Here is a 16274-nt window from a genome sequence, read left to right as displayed (position 1 = left end):
TATGTGTGTGTGTGTGTGTGTGTGTGTGTGTGTGTGTGTGTGTGTGTGTGTGTGTGTGTGTGTGTGTAAATTGACAGTTAAATCACACTTACATTTCTGACTTCGTGCCACCAAAAGATATTCAAATTAATTTAATTCAGAAATTAAAAACATGCTCTTCATAGAAGAAGTGTATTTAATTATGACCTGCATTTTGCTTTTAAAAGCAAAGAAAAGTCTGTACTCAAAAGATATATCAAAGCTAGTCAGGCACATGCAGATCAAATGAGTAAATTTTATGAAGTGATGTGTTTGTCAGGTCATGAGAGAAATTGCTTTAGAAATTTGCCCTTAATTAGGACATCTATTGATAGCAACTGGAAGTTTTTTTCTTCCAGGTCAATGCTTTCTACTGAACATTGATCACAGATAACCAGATAACCTCACACAGACTCATTTTTATGGTTTATGGAGTTTAACGTTTTCATCAAATATAAGTGAATCTCTCACACAAACATGAGATTTGTTTAGTAGTGTAATTGAAATTCATTATTTCCTGATAATATCACCATTACACATTATTGACCGCTCCTCCCTCCGCTGTTTGAGAGTGAAGTGATGAGTCACTGATGACTAGTTTGAATTAGGCTGCTTGTGTGGCTAATAAGTGTGGCAAAAGTTCAACACAATGAAAGATGGCCCTCTATGATGTTACATCTGTGGAGTTTCTCATGCAAAAACATTCCAGCTGCAGTCTGAACAAATGATCTGAACAATTCGTCGCCTCTGTTGTGCCTTTGGTACATATTTTTCTAAATCACCATGCAAATTACTTTTACTGCCACGTGTTTTTACACAGACTTGAAGCTTAATAGTGATCTAAGTGCATATCAACAATAAAATGCATTGTAAATCAATATTTTCTAAATGAGAGGGGCGGAGAGAAGGACCTGAGGAGGTTTGGAAACGAGAAGGGAGTAAGGGAAATGATGGCACTAAACCAGCTAAATGATTACGGGGGGCCTGTTCATGAGTAATTTTTATTTTATTGAGCAGAAATGTTACAGAAGGGAGAACACAGTAAAAGTGCTGCTGATCTCTGCTGACTCTTTCTACAACCTGCATCTTTATTGCTATAACCAGTGTTGGGAAAGCTACACAGAAAATGTAGCTAAGCTCTAAAATGTTATACACTGAAACCAAACCCAACCAAAACTGAATTGCTGTTATTAACAGACAGCAAATGTATATCCAACTTTACCTGCTTATACATAGGTAGATTATTTTTAAAAATGCCATTCGTTAAACTTAATGTCAGAACTGCAGTGGGTAAATAAGGATATTGTGATGCCCAAAGTCTTCCAGATTTGAAATATTTTGTTCAGACTTCCAGAATCAACATTTACTGAAGGTTACTGGATATTAATTGAGCTGAGTGGAACGGCTCTGTTCGATTAAACTAAAACTGATAACACGCGACTTCGAGGGTTCAAACCAATTGAAAAGAGTTGTTTCAAAAGAGTCAAGTATTCCCGAATTGAACATTACTTGTTCTGATTCTAAAGAGCCGACAAAGAATACTGCACACAAACGTCTTTAATGCAAAATATTGTCAAGAAAAATGTAACATTGTAGCAGTTTACTCTACTTCTTAATATAATAGTTTTACTGAAAAGCTACATAATTTAGAAAATACAGCATATAATTCGCAAATAGTATGGTGGAAGGGGACCCTAGTTGGTTATAAATAACTCTAGAATATAAATATCTCTGTAATATACAAAGTCAGCACCTGTTAGCTAAAGCAAGTTCTTAGTCCAATGTGCTGCAAATAGAGCAAATATAACCATACAAGAAATGGTGATGGGGAAAAGAGATCTGAGGAAAAATTACACTTCATTGCATTCTCTTGTAAAACATTTGCGTTCCCCCAATAAACTTTGTGTTCGCTTGTAAAACGTTTGGGTTCTTCGCGAACGAACACAAAAGTTTTGCCAGTGAACACAAAAGTTTTACAAACAAATGACAAATAACAGATTTGACCAGCACTGACTTCGGCGTTTTTGTCGTTGCACCTCCAAAACAGTGTTGGGGAAAGTTACTTTTAAAAGTAATGCATTACAATATTGTGTTACTCAATAAAAAGTAACTAACTGCATTACTTAGTTACTTTTTATTGGAAGTAATAGATTACTTTACTTTTGAATTACCTTTTGTCATCTGAGATGGGCTTGCGTATTTATTTTTAATAATAAAAAAAAGAAAAAAGTAAAGGCCCTTTCACACCAAAAGTGAAATAAATGAACAAGCCTCAGGAAGTGCCTCTGCCTCTGCACCTTACTTCCAATTTTTCTCAACACAGGGACAGGAGAGGTGTCAGTGAATAAATGGGAAAACAAACTTGCGTTAACTATTTGAAAAAGTAACTCAGATATGTTCTTGTAAGTTTAAAAGTAATGCATTACTTTCCTCATTTCTTGAAAAAAAGTAATCTGATTACATAACTCAGGTTACTTGTAATGCATTACCCCCAACACTGTTCAAAAACCTCCAGTCACATCAGTAGGAAACATTGTCACAAATATAACTATTTGGTTGCAAGCTGGAGCCCTGAGATAGGCTACACTCTTAAAAATAAAGGTGCTTCAAAAGGTTCTTCAAGCGATGCCATAGAATAACCATGTTTGGTTCCACAAAGAACCATTCAGTCAAAGGTTCTTTAAAGAACCATCTCTTTCTTACTTTTTTGTAATCTGAAGAACCTTTTTTCGCCTCAAAGAACCTTTTGTGAAACAGAAAGGTTCTTCAGATGTTAAAGGTTCTTTATGGAACCATTTAGACAAAAAGGTTCTTCTATGGCATCGTGAAGAACCTTTATTTTTAAGAGTGTACCTCCCATGGTTACCCAGAAATCTAACCCAAGTCCATGGTGCTACTTCCTGCTGTGGATGTTGCTAAATATAGCATTGTCTTCAGGGCATTTTCATGAGTTCCCCCTGGTGCTGTGCTACAAGCCCAGCCTTCTGCACACATTCAGGCAAACAAATCCTTCTGGGCTCCTTCTTGCTGCCAAATGTGGGAAGAGGCCATGCAAAGGGGACCTTTATCCCGCACGGGCTGCAGATCTTTATTACATGAACTGTACTTCATAATAAGTGGACAGTTTTAGATTCTCCTATGATGAATGTCTTTAATAATCTCTCTATTTTCCACTGGTGCCAGAGGCAAATTTAGCCCCACACCTTCTGACAGGAAGACGATGAGGTGATGGGACCCTTGGGAGCTCGTAGCTGTGAAATTGGTTTCTGTTACATCAGCACAAGCGGGGATAATTGGTGATGGCTCGGCAAAAACATGCTCTCTGTTTTCTTCAATAGACAGTCCAATCGTTCACCATCAGGAATCCCTGGTAGCCTATAGGAGATACGCTGAAAGAGGCAGGTGTGGGATCCTGGACTGTGATTCAGTTTGCAACTGCTAAACATGAGTGAAAACACTTCACTTGTGGAGATGTACTATTTGCTCTCTGCGGTGCACTGCACTAATCATATAACCTTGTCTTTATTTACTCAAAGCTAAGCATTGACAATCAGCACATTTTCTTCATCTGACAACCTGTTCAACCCTTTGGATTTTCACCTTTAGTCTGGAGAGATCTTACCTTCCTGGGGCCCAATAAATTCTATTTGTCCTCCACAGAAAACTTTTGTTTTTCTTTAAAAGTTTCTGAGACCTAACTAGAGGATTTGAGTATGAAAATTGCTGACATAATTTAAATTGTTATGGAAATAACAATAAAATAAATGTTATGGAAAGAGGAACAGTTATTGATATATACTATAATTTATATTTGATTGCTTTAAAAAAGAATTCTACTGAATAATCAGCGGGTTATATAAGCAGAAAAATACGATTTTTTTTAGAGAGGTTAATAATTTTATTCAGTAAGTATGCATTAATCAACAGACACTTCTACATTGTTACAAAAAATCTATTTCAAATAAATGATGTATGCATAAACTGTATCAAAATCTTACCAACCACAAAATTTTCAATGGTAGTGTATGTATTTTTCACACTTAAATAAAATATTTTTTTCTTAAAATGTTGTAAATCATTATTTGAAAACATATTTTGATGCAAAAAAAAAAATAAAACTATTTATTATCTTTATTTATTTATTGTCCATATTAATACAAATCGTGCATTAATACAAATAAAGAGGTTTGGTTCATGTAACGGAAGTTGACATTTCTGTGCTGAAAAATACTAACGAAATTCTTACTGAACACTTTAGTGAATCCATTGTTACAAATTACATTATTTATTTTTTTTACTGAAAAAAATTGCTGACTTGTCAGTGAAAAACATATTTAATTCCCTTGCATTAAACAGAGGACAAAACAATCATGTTTCTTATGCTTTAAACTGTATAATGACTCAGCCCTATATTGAAAGATTTTTTTTTTCTGAGCCCCAGAAGATTATTCTGCTAACGCACTGCTTATCTCTCATCATATTGTGTGTTCTTCAGAAAACGGCCTTGCTTATATGTTCAGTGCTCCCTTTAATCCTTCCTTTATCATCCAAAGGCACAATCTCAAGATGGCTGCATTTGAAAACACCAGCAGGCTGATTTATTACAGGTAATGTTGTCGGGATTAAAACAGTAAATCATTACTGTTTTAATCCCCCCTCCCCCGCAGGAGCTCCATACCTTGCAGCATTGCCTAGAAATGTGGGAAAATAACAGACATAAGACAAGTTGTCCCAGAGTGGTGGGGCTTGGTGCTTTGGATCATAGGGGAGCGCTGGCCTTTTTGGACCAGGCATGATTTTTTGTAGAAGCCAAGAAGCAGCATAGTCAATGTGTCGTACTGAGCCAGATTTAAATATAATTCAGGAGAACCCACCGAGCGCTGGAAACTAGAGCTGTCAATCATGCTTTTATGAATCTTTTAAAAGGCTTCACTGTAAAAGACATGCTGTCATGGTGTTTTACTGACTACTGGTTCTGATTCCTGTTGACCTGGAAACCATTGTGCTCTGGGAGTCCCACAGGTGAAACGAGGGTTGGTCTGACCTGAATGCATTTCATTACATTACATTACAGAAAATGTGAGGGAAAAACTCTAGTCTGCTCAATCTGTGGGTTTGGCTTACAGTGTAAACGTAATCAACATTCAAGGGCTCACAGAAATAGTATTTCAGATCTGTTTCAAGATGCTTCCGCATGTTTTATTGAAGCACTAATAACACTGTAGGTTTTGTTTCCCTTTTATTTGTACAGTTCAAGTTTGACATGCTGAATATGAAAATCACATTACTTTTTGTGTATCATTAACAGTGCTCATGAAAAAAAAATGCTGACAAATTAGACAATCTAATCTGTTATAAAAAATGCAAAATATCATGCATAATAAAATTATGAATTAATAAAATAATACAAATTGTGCATAATACTGAGCTAACAACAGTTTGACATAAACAGTCATCAAAAGTGAAACTTCAGAAGTGTACACTGGATGATTTTTGGCTTTTATGACTAATCCCAGAAAGCACTAGAGTGTTACAGAATGTTACAGAAACTTCTAGAATGTTCGCATCCTTACAAAAGCAACATATATATTTTTTATTTTTATTTATTTTTATTTTAAAGGAAAACAATACAATTATAATAACCAAATGTACAAAATTTGTACAAAAACTTACCTGTACTAAACCAATGTTTCATAATTAATAATAGAAGTTATAATAACCAAAATATTGATGCTATGTGAAAATAAACAGTGCAATAATAATTTGAAAAAACATAAAAAATGTAAGTGAAACAGTTCTTTGTTCCATTGTGTATTCCATTTAGCGTTCACATTTAAACCGGTTTGGGAACTGGATCACTTGAATCATTTTTTGGTCTTTTTATACAAACACTAACATATACAATGGTTTGAACTGATGCAAATCCAAAAATGATTTCTAATCACAAAGTGTGACCATTTTGAATGCACCATACGCTGTATCAACATCACCAATAACACCTAACTAAAATTCATGTTTCAGTCTCAGTTACACTCAGAAATATCCAAGCGCTCAAGCATGACTTTCTAATGCAATTACACCCACGCGTGTCGCAGCCACACTTCTCCCAATACCCAGAACGTGCAAACTGGCACATACACACGTCACCTCAGCCGCAGAAACACCACCTCTGACTGAAAGCATATACCGCAATTCAGCCAGAACTGTGAGTCTGTGTTTTATGTTTAGTCCCCTTTCATGAACACTAATTATAGTGTATGTGAGGTTAAGCTTCTTTTGCAGGAGCTCAGGGCGCTCACTGACTGTAATCCATTGTCATTAATTATGTCTCAAACATACTGAGCCCACTCACTTCTCCTGGAGTCAGTGCTGAAGTATCCATGGAAACTGGAGGACAGGCAGAGCTCATAAAGAGAGGCAGTCTGTTGCCCAACAGAAAGAGAACGGACAAATGTTTTAAGGGGCTGGGAAGGGACATTGGCCCCTTGTGCTTCAGGTTTGGTTATGTTGACTCTTTGGAATTTCGTTTAAACTGTGATATGAAACGTTTCACTAAATATGGAGGGTTTTTCTGTAAATGTACTCTTTGAAGAAAAATAGTGTGGCCTATGGCGATGTCAAGGCTTTTGGATTAACGGCACAAACATACTTTAGTCTCATAGTGCCCTCTTCTGATTAGTACAGGGATTTTTATTAAAGCAATGCTGATTTAAAGGGTTAGTTATTTAAAGTGACCCAAAAATGAGTTATGTATTTCATTCTTCACATGCTATCAGATATTTCCTACTTGAAGTCATAATTTTCAGTTTGTCTTGTTCAAGTGCTTTGCTTTTGTAAAGAATTAGAAATGATGGAGGAAGCCAGGTTCATTCTTGCCTACTCGCTTACTGTTAACTGTATAATCACGGTATACACTTCAACACTTTAATGATAAGACAAGGTAATGTAGCTTTGTGGTAAAAAAAACAAATAAAAATTAACAGTCACTCTGCCATGTTTAAAGTTTATGGCCTGCCTAACTCGGAAACTCGAGAATCAAATACAACTTTCATGTCCAATTTTCAACTAGGAAAATCGTATTTGCGATAATTCCAAACTTGAACAACCTCACCTGCATATAACTTTCTTGAAATCCTGAAGGCCTTGATGAGCTTGTTCAGGTGTGTTTGATTAGGGTTAAAGCTAAACTCTGCAGGAAATTGGACCTCGAGGGCCAGTGGTCCAAAGTCACTGGGTTATAGGGTGATCACTAAGTGTGAGTCATACAGTGATCATATACAGTGAAGCAACTAGTCAGCTAAGCTGATTTTCAAATGCATTGTTGCTTAGAAATTAGGGCTGCAGGATAAATCGCATGCGATATTTAACGCGCATTTTGTCAGTAAAGCCGGTTCTGTAATCAGCCGTAAATCTCCTTTCACATGGAGAAGCATTTACTACACAGAGCCGTTGTTCACTGACAAGCTGCGCAAAACCACGATCATATTTTGTGCATGTTTTGCACAGCTTGTCAGTGAACAACGGCTCTGTGTAGTTAATGCTGCTCCATGTGAAAGCCCGCACGTGATGGAGATTTACGCTGATTACAGAACGGCTTTACTGACAAGATGCGCGTTAAATATCGCATGCGATTTATCGTGCAGCCCTATTAGAAATGCAACGGTTGACTTTGTTTGCACATTGGTGAGAAAAAAACAGACAATAACTGCCAATATTGTGTGTAATGTAAGTCACTCAGTATTCAATTATTGATGTAGCAATATTATGCTTGTTCAGAACAGTATATCACTCTTGTTTGTGTTAGTGTTGCTTAATTATGCTCTTTTCCATACCTACAGATTTCAGAACTACAGTAGAAGTTAAGATTGCAGCCAATAATGACTTACATGTTTAGCTGTTCCTGCCACAGATGTATCATATGGCTTTAGAAAACTTAAATAGCACTCTGTGCAAGTTGTATGGACCACTTTTATGGTTCTTTTTGGTCACAATATGCTATAAATTGTATGGAAAAGAGCAGCAGAAACATTTTTCAAAGCATCTCCTTTTGTGTTCCATAGTAGACACAAAACATGTTTGGAATGACATGAGAGTTTACCAATAAGTAACTTGACTCAAAAAAACATTTTTTTTTTCTATCTAAACATCTTTATTTATCCCAATTACAAGTCTGGAATTCAATTTTACCCAGCAGCCTAAAACCGAAACAAAACCAGCACAGCATAAAATGTCATTTAGTGAAACTGTTTGATCACATTTGTAAACATACAAATGGCAGTGCATTTACATCTGGAGTTTAGGAGCTTATGTAGACATCACATAACAGTGTTAAAAAGTATTATGTCATTCAGTGACATGCAACATAACCTTAATACCAAACAATAGTGTTTTTGATCATTTTAATACAAGTAGAGACATGAACACATTATGTAACTGTCATTTGCAAAACAAGCAACGTGAGGAAAGCAAATTTACCTAAATAATGATAATGAAACCCTCACTTTAATGAATTCTGAAGTGATGTACCTTCCTCCTCAAAAATAAGAACAGTGCATTCAGAACAACCAGATAATATCTATTATGAAAATCTATCGACCGAAGAGATTTCAAAGTGTTTGTTTAATTTTCTAATTTTAAAACAGCCCTTTATTAATCTATAGAGCAAATCATCTTGTTATATGAACCCCCATAAAAACAAATCCGTAAAATAAATATTCCTTATAAATATATAGCATCTATATATCTATATAAAGAATTATAAAATATTAAATAGATATAGATAGATAGATATGTATAAATTATAAAAGTTAAAAAAGTAACAAAACATCAAACAGTAAGCCTTTGATATGTCCAATAAACTTAAAATAATTTTCCAGCATTATTGCTAATAAAACTATTTAATTAGCAAATTTTTTGTGTGAGAAAAAAATACATATGTTCAGAAAACACTTCTACACAGCAGTTCCTATGACGTGTTTCCATCGTAAAGCATTGCAAGTAAGGGAACGATATCTTCATCTAAACAATGTAAGCTATATACTGAACTCCCTTAATGGCTGACCTGTAACATCATCAATATCTCTTATTTCTGCTGTTTTTCTGGTTCAGTCAGCTTCCCTTTGTTATATTTCTGTCCTATCCCATATGGTACATGGGCTGCAATAGTGCCCATCTCCTTGGCCCCCTCAATGTGGAACATCTGGTCATCAAAGAATATGTGTGGGCGAATCTTCAGCAGCAGGGGCCCTTTAGGGGCCCCGGCAAGGAACAAAGCCTCATCAATCTCCAGGCCCCAGCTTCTGAGTGTCTTAAGCACACGAGCCCCAGAGCTGGCCGCGCTTCTGGCCGTCACCAAGAAGGTGCGGATAGGGCAGTTCAGTCGCTCATTTTTGGCATAGAATTTCTTCTGGAGCTTCCCAAGAGCCTCCAGAAAGCACTTAAGAGGACCCTGTGGATGAACAAGAGAGGATCAGTGTGTGTTGTCATGGTGATCAAGGTGGGGGATGGTGTTCAAGCGAAGCCCTGGCATCCAGTCTATTGAATGAGGGGACTGTGACGATTTGTTAATCTAATGAATAATTGATTTGTTAAATCAAATAAAAATTAGTGTGTCAGATTGGTCGAGACGCTACACAGCCAATGGGATTAGAAAGAACCTGATGATCTATTACAGGCACCTGCCTATGCTGGAGCAACCACAGCCATCCAATTAAAACTTTAAAAAGTCTGCATTCGAAAGCTGAAAAATGCTGTCTCCACAGACGGCACACGGAGACAGGAAACCAACAAGGTGCATCCAAATCCAGTGATTGTGTCACATCCTGTCTACTGAGATACTTTAATATGTCGATTTTTTAATGCAGCATCGTTGCCTATGATATTCCACTATCTTGGACATTTTTGTGGTCAAAAAATAAAATGGTGTCTGAAAGTTGCAGTTGGTGGTCAGTTTGTGTGCAAATGTATGTTTTGAACAGATTTTTCCATTTTTATTTAATTTGTTGTGAGAAATTAATATTGTAGTAATTAAACATTTGCAAAACAGCTCGCTCTGTTTTGTTTTAGATCATTAGACAGTTAAGGTCCGTTCACACAAAACAATAACTACAGCGGTAACTATAATAGCATCCACACCAACACACGATAACTTTCTGTTTTTTATATGCATATGCTTTATTTTTGTTGTCTGTCGATTTAAATGCTTGAGCTCTTCAAAGCAGGATGGATTCTGATTGGCTGTCAATATTTTTATTGTATATCAACTGGAAAAAATCGTTCAGAAAGTGATTCCAATGATATAGTTCCTCTGTGCCGTTATTGTTAGAGTTGTGGTGTGGACTCTGCTATTCTTTTAAATTCAGAATGATTTTTAAAACCATATCTCTATCGTTATGGTTATCCTCCTTGGAGTGAACGGGCCTTTTCTGCTGCCTCAAAAGCCTGTCCGAAATCAGTTGAGGTACCTTTGCCTGCAAAGTCATTGCATTGCTAGTCAGCTTTTGCCACAGCCAGAGTCTCAAGTATGGTAAAAAATATAACCCTATGGAGAACCATATGGTGTTAAATAAATACAATGCCCCTGTGTCCATTAACAAAAACTACTTGTACAGTATGTAAAGTATCTTCTCTAAAGGGCTTGCACGACTTATCATTTTCAATAGTTGACTAGCCGCCAAAAAAAGTAGCCGACTAGTCAAAGGGTCAATGATGTAACTGCCTTTAGTAAAAGCAAAACACTCTGGGTTCACTTGACTATTTTTACATAATTCCAAATATATTTGACCTTTATAGGTTACTAAAAGTGTGTTCAAGTCATGTTGGAAAGATTGTATTTATGAACTGAATGCACATCAATACTTGAACTAACTTCTGAAAAAGTTTGGTTCTTGGAAAAAAAACTTGGAAAAAGTTCAGTTCAAACTCATATCATCTGCATTGATGGTAATTTTTTTTAAATGAATGAAATTACCTTTTTTTTAAATGTATAATAAAAATAGCTACGTCACATATACAAAATACACTAGTATTGTGCAATTACGATAGTTCTGTCATGACAACTCAGAGAGATTAGCATGGTATGACAATGTTAAATTGTTTGGTCTTGGCGGAGTAGATCTGCTACGCTGCTGCAGAGCAAGTACTGAGACTTGCTGCTGTCAATATATCCACAGATATGCTGCTGTGAGCATGTAAGAAATACTGCTGCTGCACATATAACATATATGAAATAACACCCATATATAGCATACATGAAATTACCCCTTAGCAGATCTATACAGGTGGAGCTGGGGAAGGTGGAGGGTTTCTGAAGCGCACTGCAACTGCTACAGTAAGCACTAGCTAAGTATTTGAATGTTAAGCAGCTCATTGGCTGCTGATGCGAAAAGAAACCAATCAGGCTGAGTTAGAACCTATCGGCATGCGCCATCTATAGTTTCATGACACAACTTTGTCTAATATATGATTAAATTTACAGCACCTTCACAAATTGAAGAAAAACATAAAAAAAACAAAAAAACAGAAGCCCATTCTTTATTCATCATTTTGTTGAAGTAGAGGTTAAAAATCTTGCTGAATTTTTTTGCAAAAAAGGTACATTAGCATCTAATTACTTTATCTAATTACCTAATTAAGTTCTAATTACGACTTCCCCATTCATAAATATGAACTTCCCAGGAGGACTTGAACGCAACATATTCTAAAGTAATGTTACTCAGCTACACCGAGACTTTGTATTTTATTTTTTCTCCTACTGTCAACATGTATAGAAGTACAACTAAAGTCACATGATCCACGTCTAGTTGAAATACCTGACATACCTGTGCGAGTGGTTTGTTCTCATACTGTTTTTCATGCTCAAAGAATGTGTCCAGGCCATGCTGTTTCACTATGATCTCAGACTCATCAGAAAAGAGCACAGCGTCCCCGTCGAAGGCCACACGCAGCTGAGTGTCAGACAGCTGGGTCTCCACATCAGGCTTAAACATGATGGCTGCTGCTATACCTATCATGATAAACGAAATTTTAGAATATCAGAAATATCAGAATATTACTGCAAAGCAAAAAACACTGGCTACTAAAATATGAGGTGTATTCGGGTACAATTTACCCTCCTCAATGGCCTCCTGGACTTTCTTGGAGTCTTTGGAGAGATACAGGTTAGTCATGTAGGCCTTGAGGTATTCAATTGGGCTCTGACCTCCAGTCATGCAAAATCGCTCTATTGTCAGATCTGTAAAGAAACATTTTAATTTTACCACTCAGCTACTGTATCTTCTAGTAGAACTGCATTGCATTCTGTGCATTGACTGTATAGAATTCCTTGTTGTACATTGTACTGTGTTTAATGTTGGGTGGATGTCACAAAAGACAAGATCCTGCTAACTTTCAGTTCAACTTCAGTTGTAAATTTTTAGGGATTGCTCAGAATTATGACAGTTTGTCTAGGCTTATGTAACATCCAGATCAGAATGCAGTGAAATGACACACCTACCATAGTGATTAATGCTGTTCATGAGTCGCACCCCAACTTGGGCATGATTATTGGTCATGAGAACAATGTCAAACAGTTCTTCACTGTCTGGATAGAGATTCCTCAGCCGTTCATTTACAGTAATCAGTGCCTGTGTGCATATTACAAGGAAGAAACTCTTGTTTTCATAAGCAAGCAAGCAAACAGCCTCTAACAAGAGGCTTGCAAATAGAAAGCCTTTATATTGTCATTTTAAATTCAGTTTTCTTGAAAAGAAACACCTTATTTTTCAATGCAGATGTAAGCTATTTTCTGGGCCTTTCCCGATATCAAGTTTAAAATGACCATTTTCGCTCTTTTACATTAAAAAAACTTTTTAATTTAGATTATTTAATCATCTAGGACCAGTGTAAGGAGTAACATGAAATTACAAGTAATTACGAAATCAGATTACTTTTTTCAAGTAGCTATAAAGTAACATATTACTTTTACATTTACAATGGACAGCTTCATTGTTATAGTTAAAGTGTGCTAGTGATGTGAATTCTGGATCATTTCTTTGAATCAGTTCTTTCGAACAGTTGGTTTCAAAGAACCAGTGATTCAGCAATTCTTTTATGTCATGGCGTTTACATCATCACGACTTCCCAGCATGGCATATTACATGGCCAACAATTCACTAAAAAAAAATTTTTTATTGGTCTTATGAAGTATTCTAATTTGTTGAGATAGTGATTTGGTGGGTTTTTGTTAGATGTGAGCCAAAATCATCACAATTAAAAGAACCAAAGACTAAAACTACTTCAGTCTGTGTGCATTGAATTTATTTAATACACGAGTTTCACAATTTGAGTTGAATTACTGAAATAAATGAACTTTTCCACGACATTCTAATTTATTGAGATGCACCTGTATGTTCCTCCGTAAACTTAAAATGCTTTCCGCTCATCAGTTTTCCGATCATTACAAAATGGACATGTCTGAAAGACACTCTTCTCTATACAATAAGTCAATGAGTTGTTGAGCTGAACTGCTCAGACTGAGTCCAAGTAATGAATCAATCGTTCAGACCGATTTAGTGAACAGGATCATTCGAGTCATTGAAAGATCCGATTCAAAAGAACAGATTCTCGAATCAGACACTTAGATTGTCACATTGTTCGCTTGCATTGTAGATAGACAGGGTGTGACAGAGAAAGCACCCTTTTAGTAAAAAAATACTGTTTTTACCAAAATAACCACTAGATAAAAATGCATTTTTCTTGTAACTATAGACTACGTTGACAAGAGTGAAGTAGAAGTATTCACCATGAAGCTTTCACTGGTGATGTACCTGAGAGAAAACGGATTTCACAGCAAGTTATCTCATTTTCAGCAGCAAGAAAAAAAGTGTTTTAAAGCTTGTTGTTTGGTAGAACATCAGTTATATATGATCTGGCTGCAGGTAAATTTTATTTTTCGAATAATTGTTTGTATATATGGGAGTTTGCAGCAGTGACAACAGCATTCTGTAAACAAACTCACACACTCATTTTTAGCGACGCTCTGTTTGTAGTATATGTAGTGAATGGTTCCGTTTAGGTTTCCCCCACATAGTTGTATAGTTAGTATGTTCCACTGATATACTGTGAGCGAAATGCACAATGCGCTAGTAAAGAAACCTAGCACGAGATCTATTCTGTGTACATGTCTTTTATGTGTACAGTTAGTAATCATCAAATGGCCCACATTCAAGTGATAGTTTCTACTGATGGTGAATAATGAATATTTTGTGTAATTTATGGAGTTTAAACCATACCTGTAAACTCACATTTCGGCCAGGAAAGATTTGATGGCATTTCCTCCATATAATGCCTGTAATAACATATTGTTTACTTTATGCAAAGGCTATAATTCTGCTGCTCTACAAACGCCAACTTCTGACAAAGAGTGAATTTGCATATTCCCTTACATTCATATTTTAAAGGGGTCATATGATGCTTTTTTAAAGATCATTATTTTGTGTATTTGGTGTAACAGAATATGTTGACATGCTTTAATGTTCAAAAAACACATTATTTTTCAAATACTGTACATTATTGTAGGTCCTCTATGCCCCGCCTCTCTCAAACGCTTCGTTTTCTACAAAGTCCCTCCTTCCGACAAGCGCAGTCTGCTCTGATTGGCCAGCTGACCCAGTGCATTGTGATTGGCCGAACACCGCAAGCACTCGTCGGAAATGTAACGCCCCTTACCATAATCGCGAGCTTCATCTTTCAAAATAAATGTAAAGACAGAGCCCGAAAGGGGAACAGAGTTGCGTGACAGACACAGTGATGAAGCTGGTATGTGTTTGCAGTACACAAGCCACGGTTAAGACAGCTGACTCCACTTTGATGTGACACTCTCTCTCTCTCTCTCTCTCTCGCTCTCACACACACGTGCGTACACACACACATACACAATGCGCAAAACTCCGTATTTGAACAGTCAATAGCAAATACGTAAACTAATAACAAAACAGTAGCTGATTCAGAAGTGCCAGATTGTCATAGCAAAGTCAGAATTACCAGAATTACTAGGTATATATATATATATATATACAGTATGTGTGTGCATATATATATATATATATATATATATACATAGGGTAGGGGGGCCTACCGTAATGCTGTAGCCCAGGGGCCTCTGGTTATCTTAAGGTGCCCCTGCCTGGGGGTCGAAACGCCCCCTTGGTACAAACTTATTTTTTGTTAAAAATCTAATAACATGAAAACTCTGGATATTTTTTTTATACTTCGTTTATAATTTATGTCATTGTCACTAAAACTATGATAACTATTCTGGACACATTTAACTTTTGTTTCACACACAAAAAAATAAATAATAATAAATGACACAGTCTATAAAGGGGGGGCGTTTCCCCCAACTCTACCTTATATTAAAAAAAAAAATACAAATATATATAGCCTATAAATAAAGTCCAACTTAGCCTACATAATGTATTTTAATTTGTGGACGATGTGATGAGGATAAACCTTATTCTCACTTTAACGAAAGGAAAAGCAGGTCCTGGTTTCAGCGGCTCATTCTCGTGCTCCTGCTGATGTTGAACATACTTCTCCAGTGCTTCTTCCTCAAATATCTTCCTTTCCGCCACCATATCAAACAAGGACCGGGAAGAAACTGCGATAGTAACTGCATATTTTGGCTTGGGCTGTTAAAAGACACGTCCAAAAACAATGACTGTCAAACTGCCTGCAACTAATCCTATACAGTATAAGCATATCGCCTTATTGAACTTCACTGAATACTTACAGGTCTCGGTTTCGTTGATTTTAGGTTTTCAAAGTGCGCTTTAGCAGCTGCCCAGTCCTTTTCCTCTGTTGTAGCTTCCTTTTTGTCAGCTGCAGGCGCTTCTTTTGGTTTTATTTCGCTCATTGCCTCTTATTAACAGGTCTGATAAAGTTAGTGTGCGTGCTTAACTTCCTATGTTGAGGCAGGGCTGGATGTCAGACATCGCGGAAATGTGAAGGGGTTGGATGCTGAGAAGGAGGCGTTCCGTTCCGACGCAGGACGTTAGTGCTTTCACCAGGGTTCCCACTCTTTCATGAACACCAGATTCAAGGACTTTCAATAACTTTTTAAAGCACCATTTATTTAATATCAAACACCTATCAAATTCACACCCCAGCATATGTAGTGTCATGAAAGACCTTACATTACTTGAGCAGTTGTGTTCAAAGGAATTTAATTAAATCAGTCAGTACTGGTGAAAAAATTCCATTTCTAAAATATTGATCAA

At 36.5% G+C, this 16274-nt stretch overlaps 2 protein-coding genes across 2 annotated transcripts in view; both read right to left on the bottom strand.

The window, feature by feature from the left end:
* LOC107549533 (brain-enriched guanylate kinase-associated protein-like) overlaps window positions 1–7149 on the bottom strand; it is a 51674-nt gene extending 44525 nt beyond the window's left edge. The window contains exon 1 of the mRNA XM_016230664.1: window positions 7130–7149. Within this exon, the coding sequence (XP_016086150.1) occupies window positions 7130–7135 (6 nt within the window). The 5' untranslated portion in view covers window positions 7136–7149. The remainder of the gene's footprint in view (window positions 1–7129) is intronic.
* Window positions 7150–8808: 1659 nt separating this feature from the next.
* LOC107549510 (cytosolic 5'-nucleotidase 1A-like) lies at window positions 8809–15979 on the bottom strand. Its single transcript, XM_016230627.1, has 6 exons — window positions 15788–15979; window positions 15519–15686; window positions 12512–12641; window positions 12128–12250; window positions 11838–12022; window positions 8809–9466 (listed from the first exon to the last, which is right to left on the bottom strand). Exons 1-6 carry the CDS (start codon window positions 15908–15910, stop codon window positions 9101–9103), a joined length of 1095 nt encoding a protein of 364 aa, XP_016086113.1. The 5' UTR covers window positions 15911–15979; the 3' UTR covers window positions 8809–9100.
* Window positions 15980–16274: the final 295 nt, after the last annotated feature.

This window comes from Sinocyclocheilus grahami, unplaced genomic scaffold, assembly GCF_001515645.1.
Source record: "Sinocyclocheilus grahami isolate Dianchi unplaced genomic scaffold, SAMN03320097.WGS_v1.1 scaffold374.1, whole genome shotgun sequence".
In the NCBI taxonomy this organism is placed as follows: domain Eukaryota; kingdom Metazoa; phylum Chordata; class Actinopteri; order Cypriniformes; family Cyprinidae; genus Sinocyclocheilus; species Sinocyclocheilus grahami.
The sequence above is the reverse complement of the archived record's forward strand: the minus strand, read 5'-3'. Positions and strand labels throughout refer to the sequence as shown.

Bases quoted from the DNA above. Each gene is read 5' to 3' on its own strand.
- LOC107549510 (XM_016230627.1), bottom strand. From the start codon at position 15,910: ATGAGCGAAATAAAACCAAAAGAAGCGCCTGCAGCTGACAAAAAGGAA. The intron at 12,642-15,518 runs GTGAGAATAAGG...ATATGCACACAG, and splicing joins CTGCTTTTCCTTTCGTTAAA to GCACTGATTACTGTAAATGA. The intron at 12,251-12,511 runs GTAGGTGTGTCA...GTTTCTTTACAG, and splicing joins GAACAGCATTAATCACTATG to ATCTGACAATAGAGCGATTT.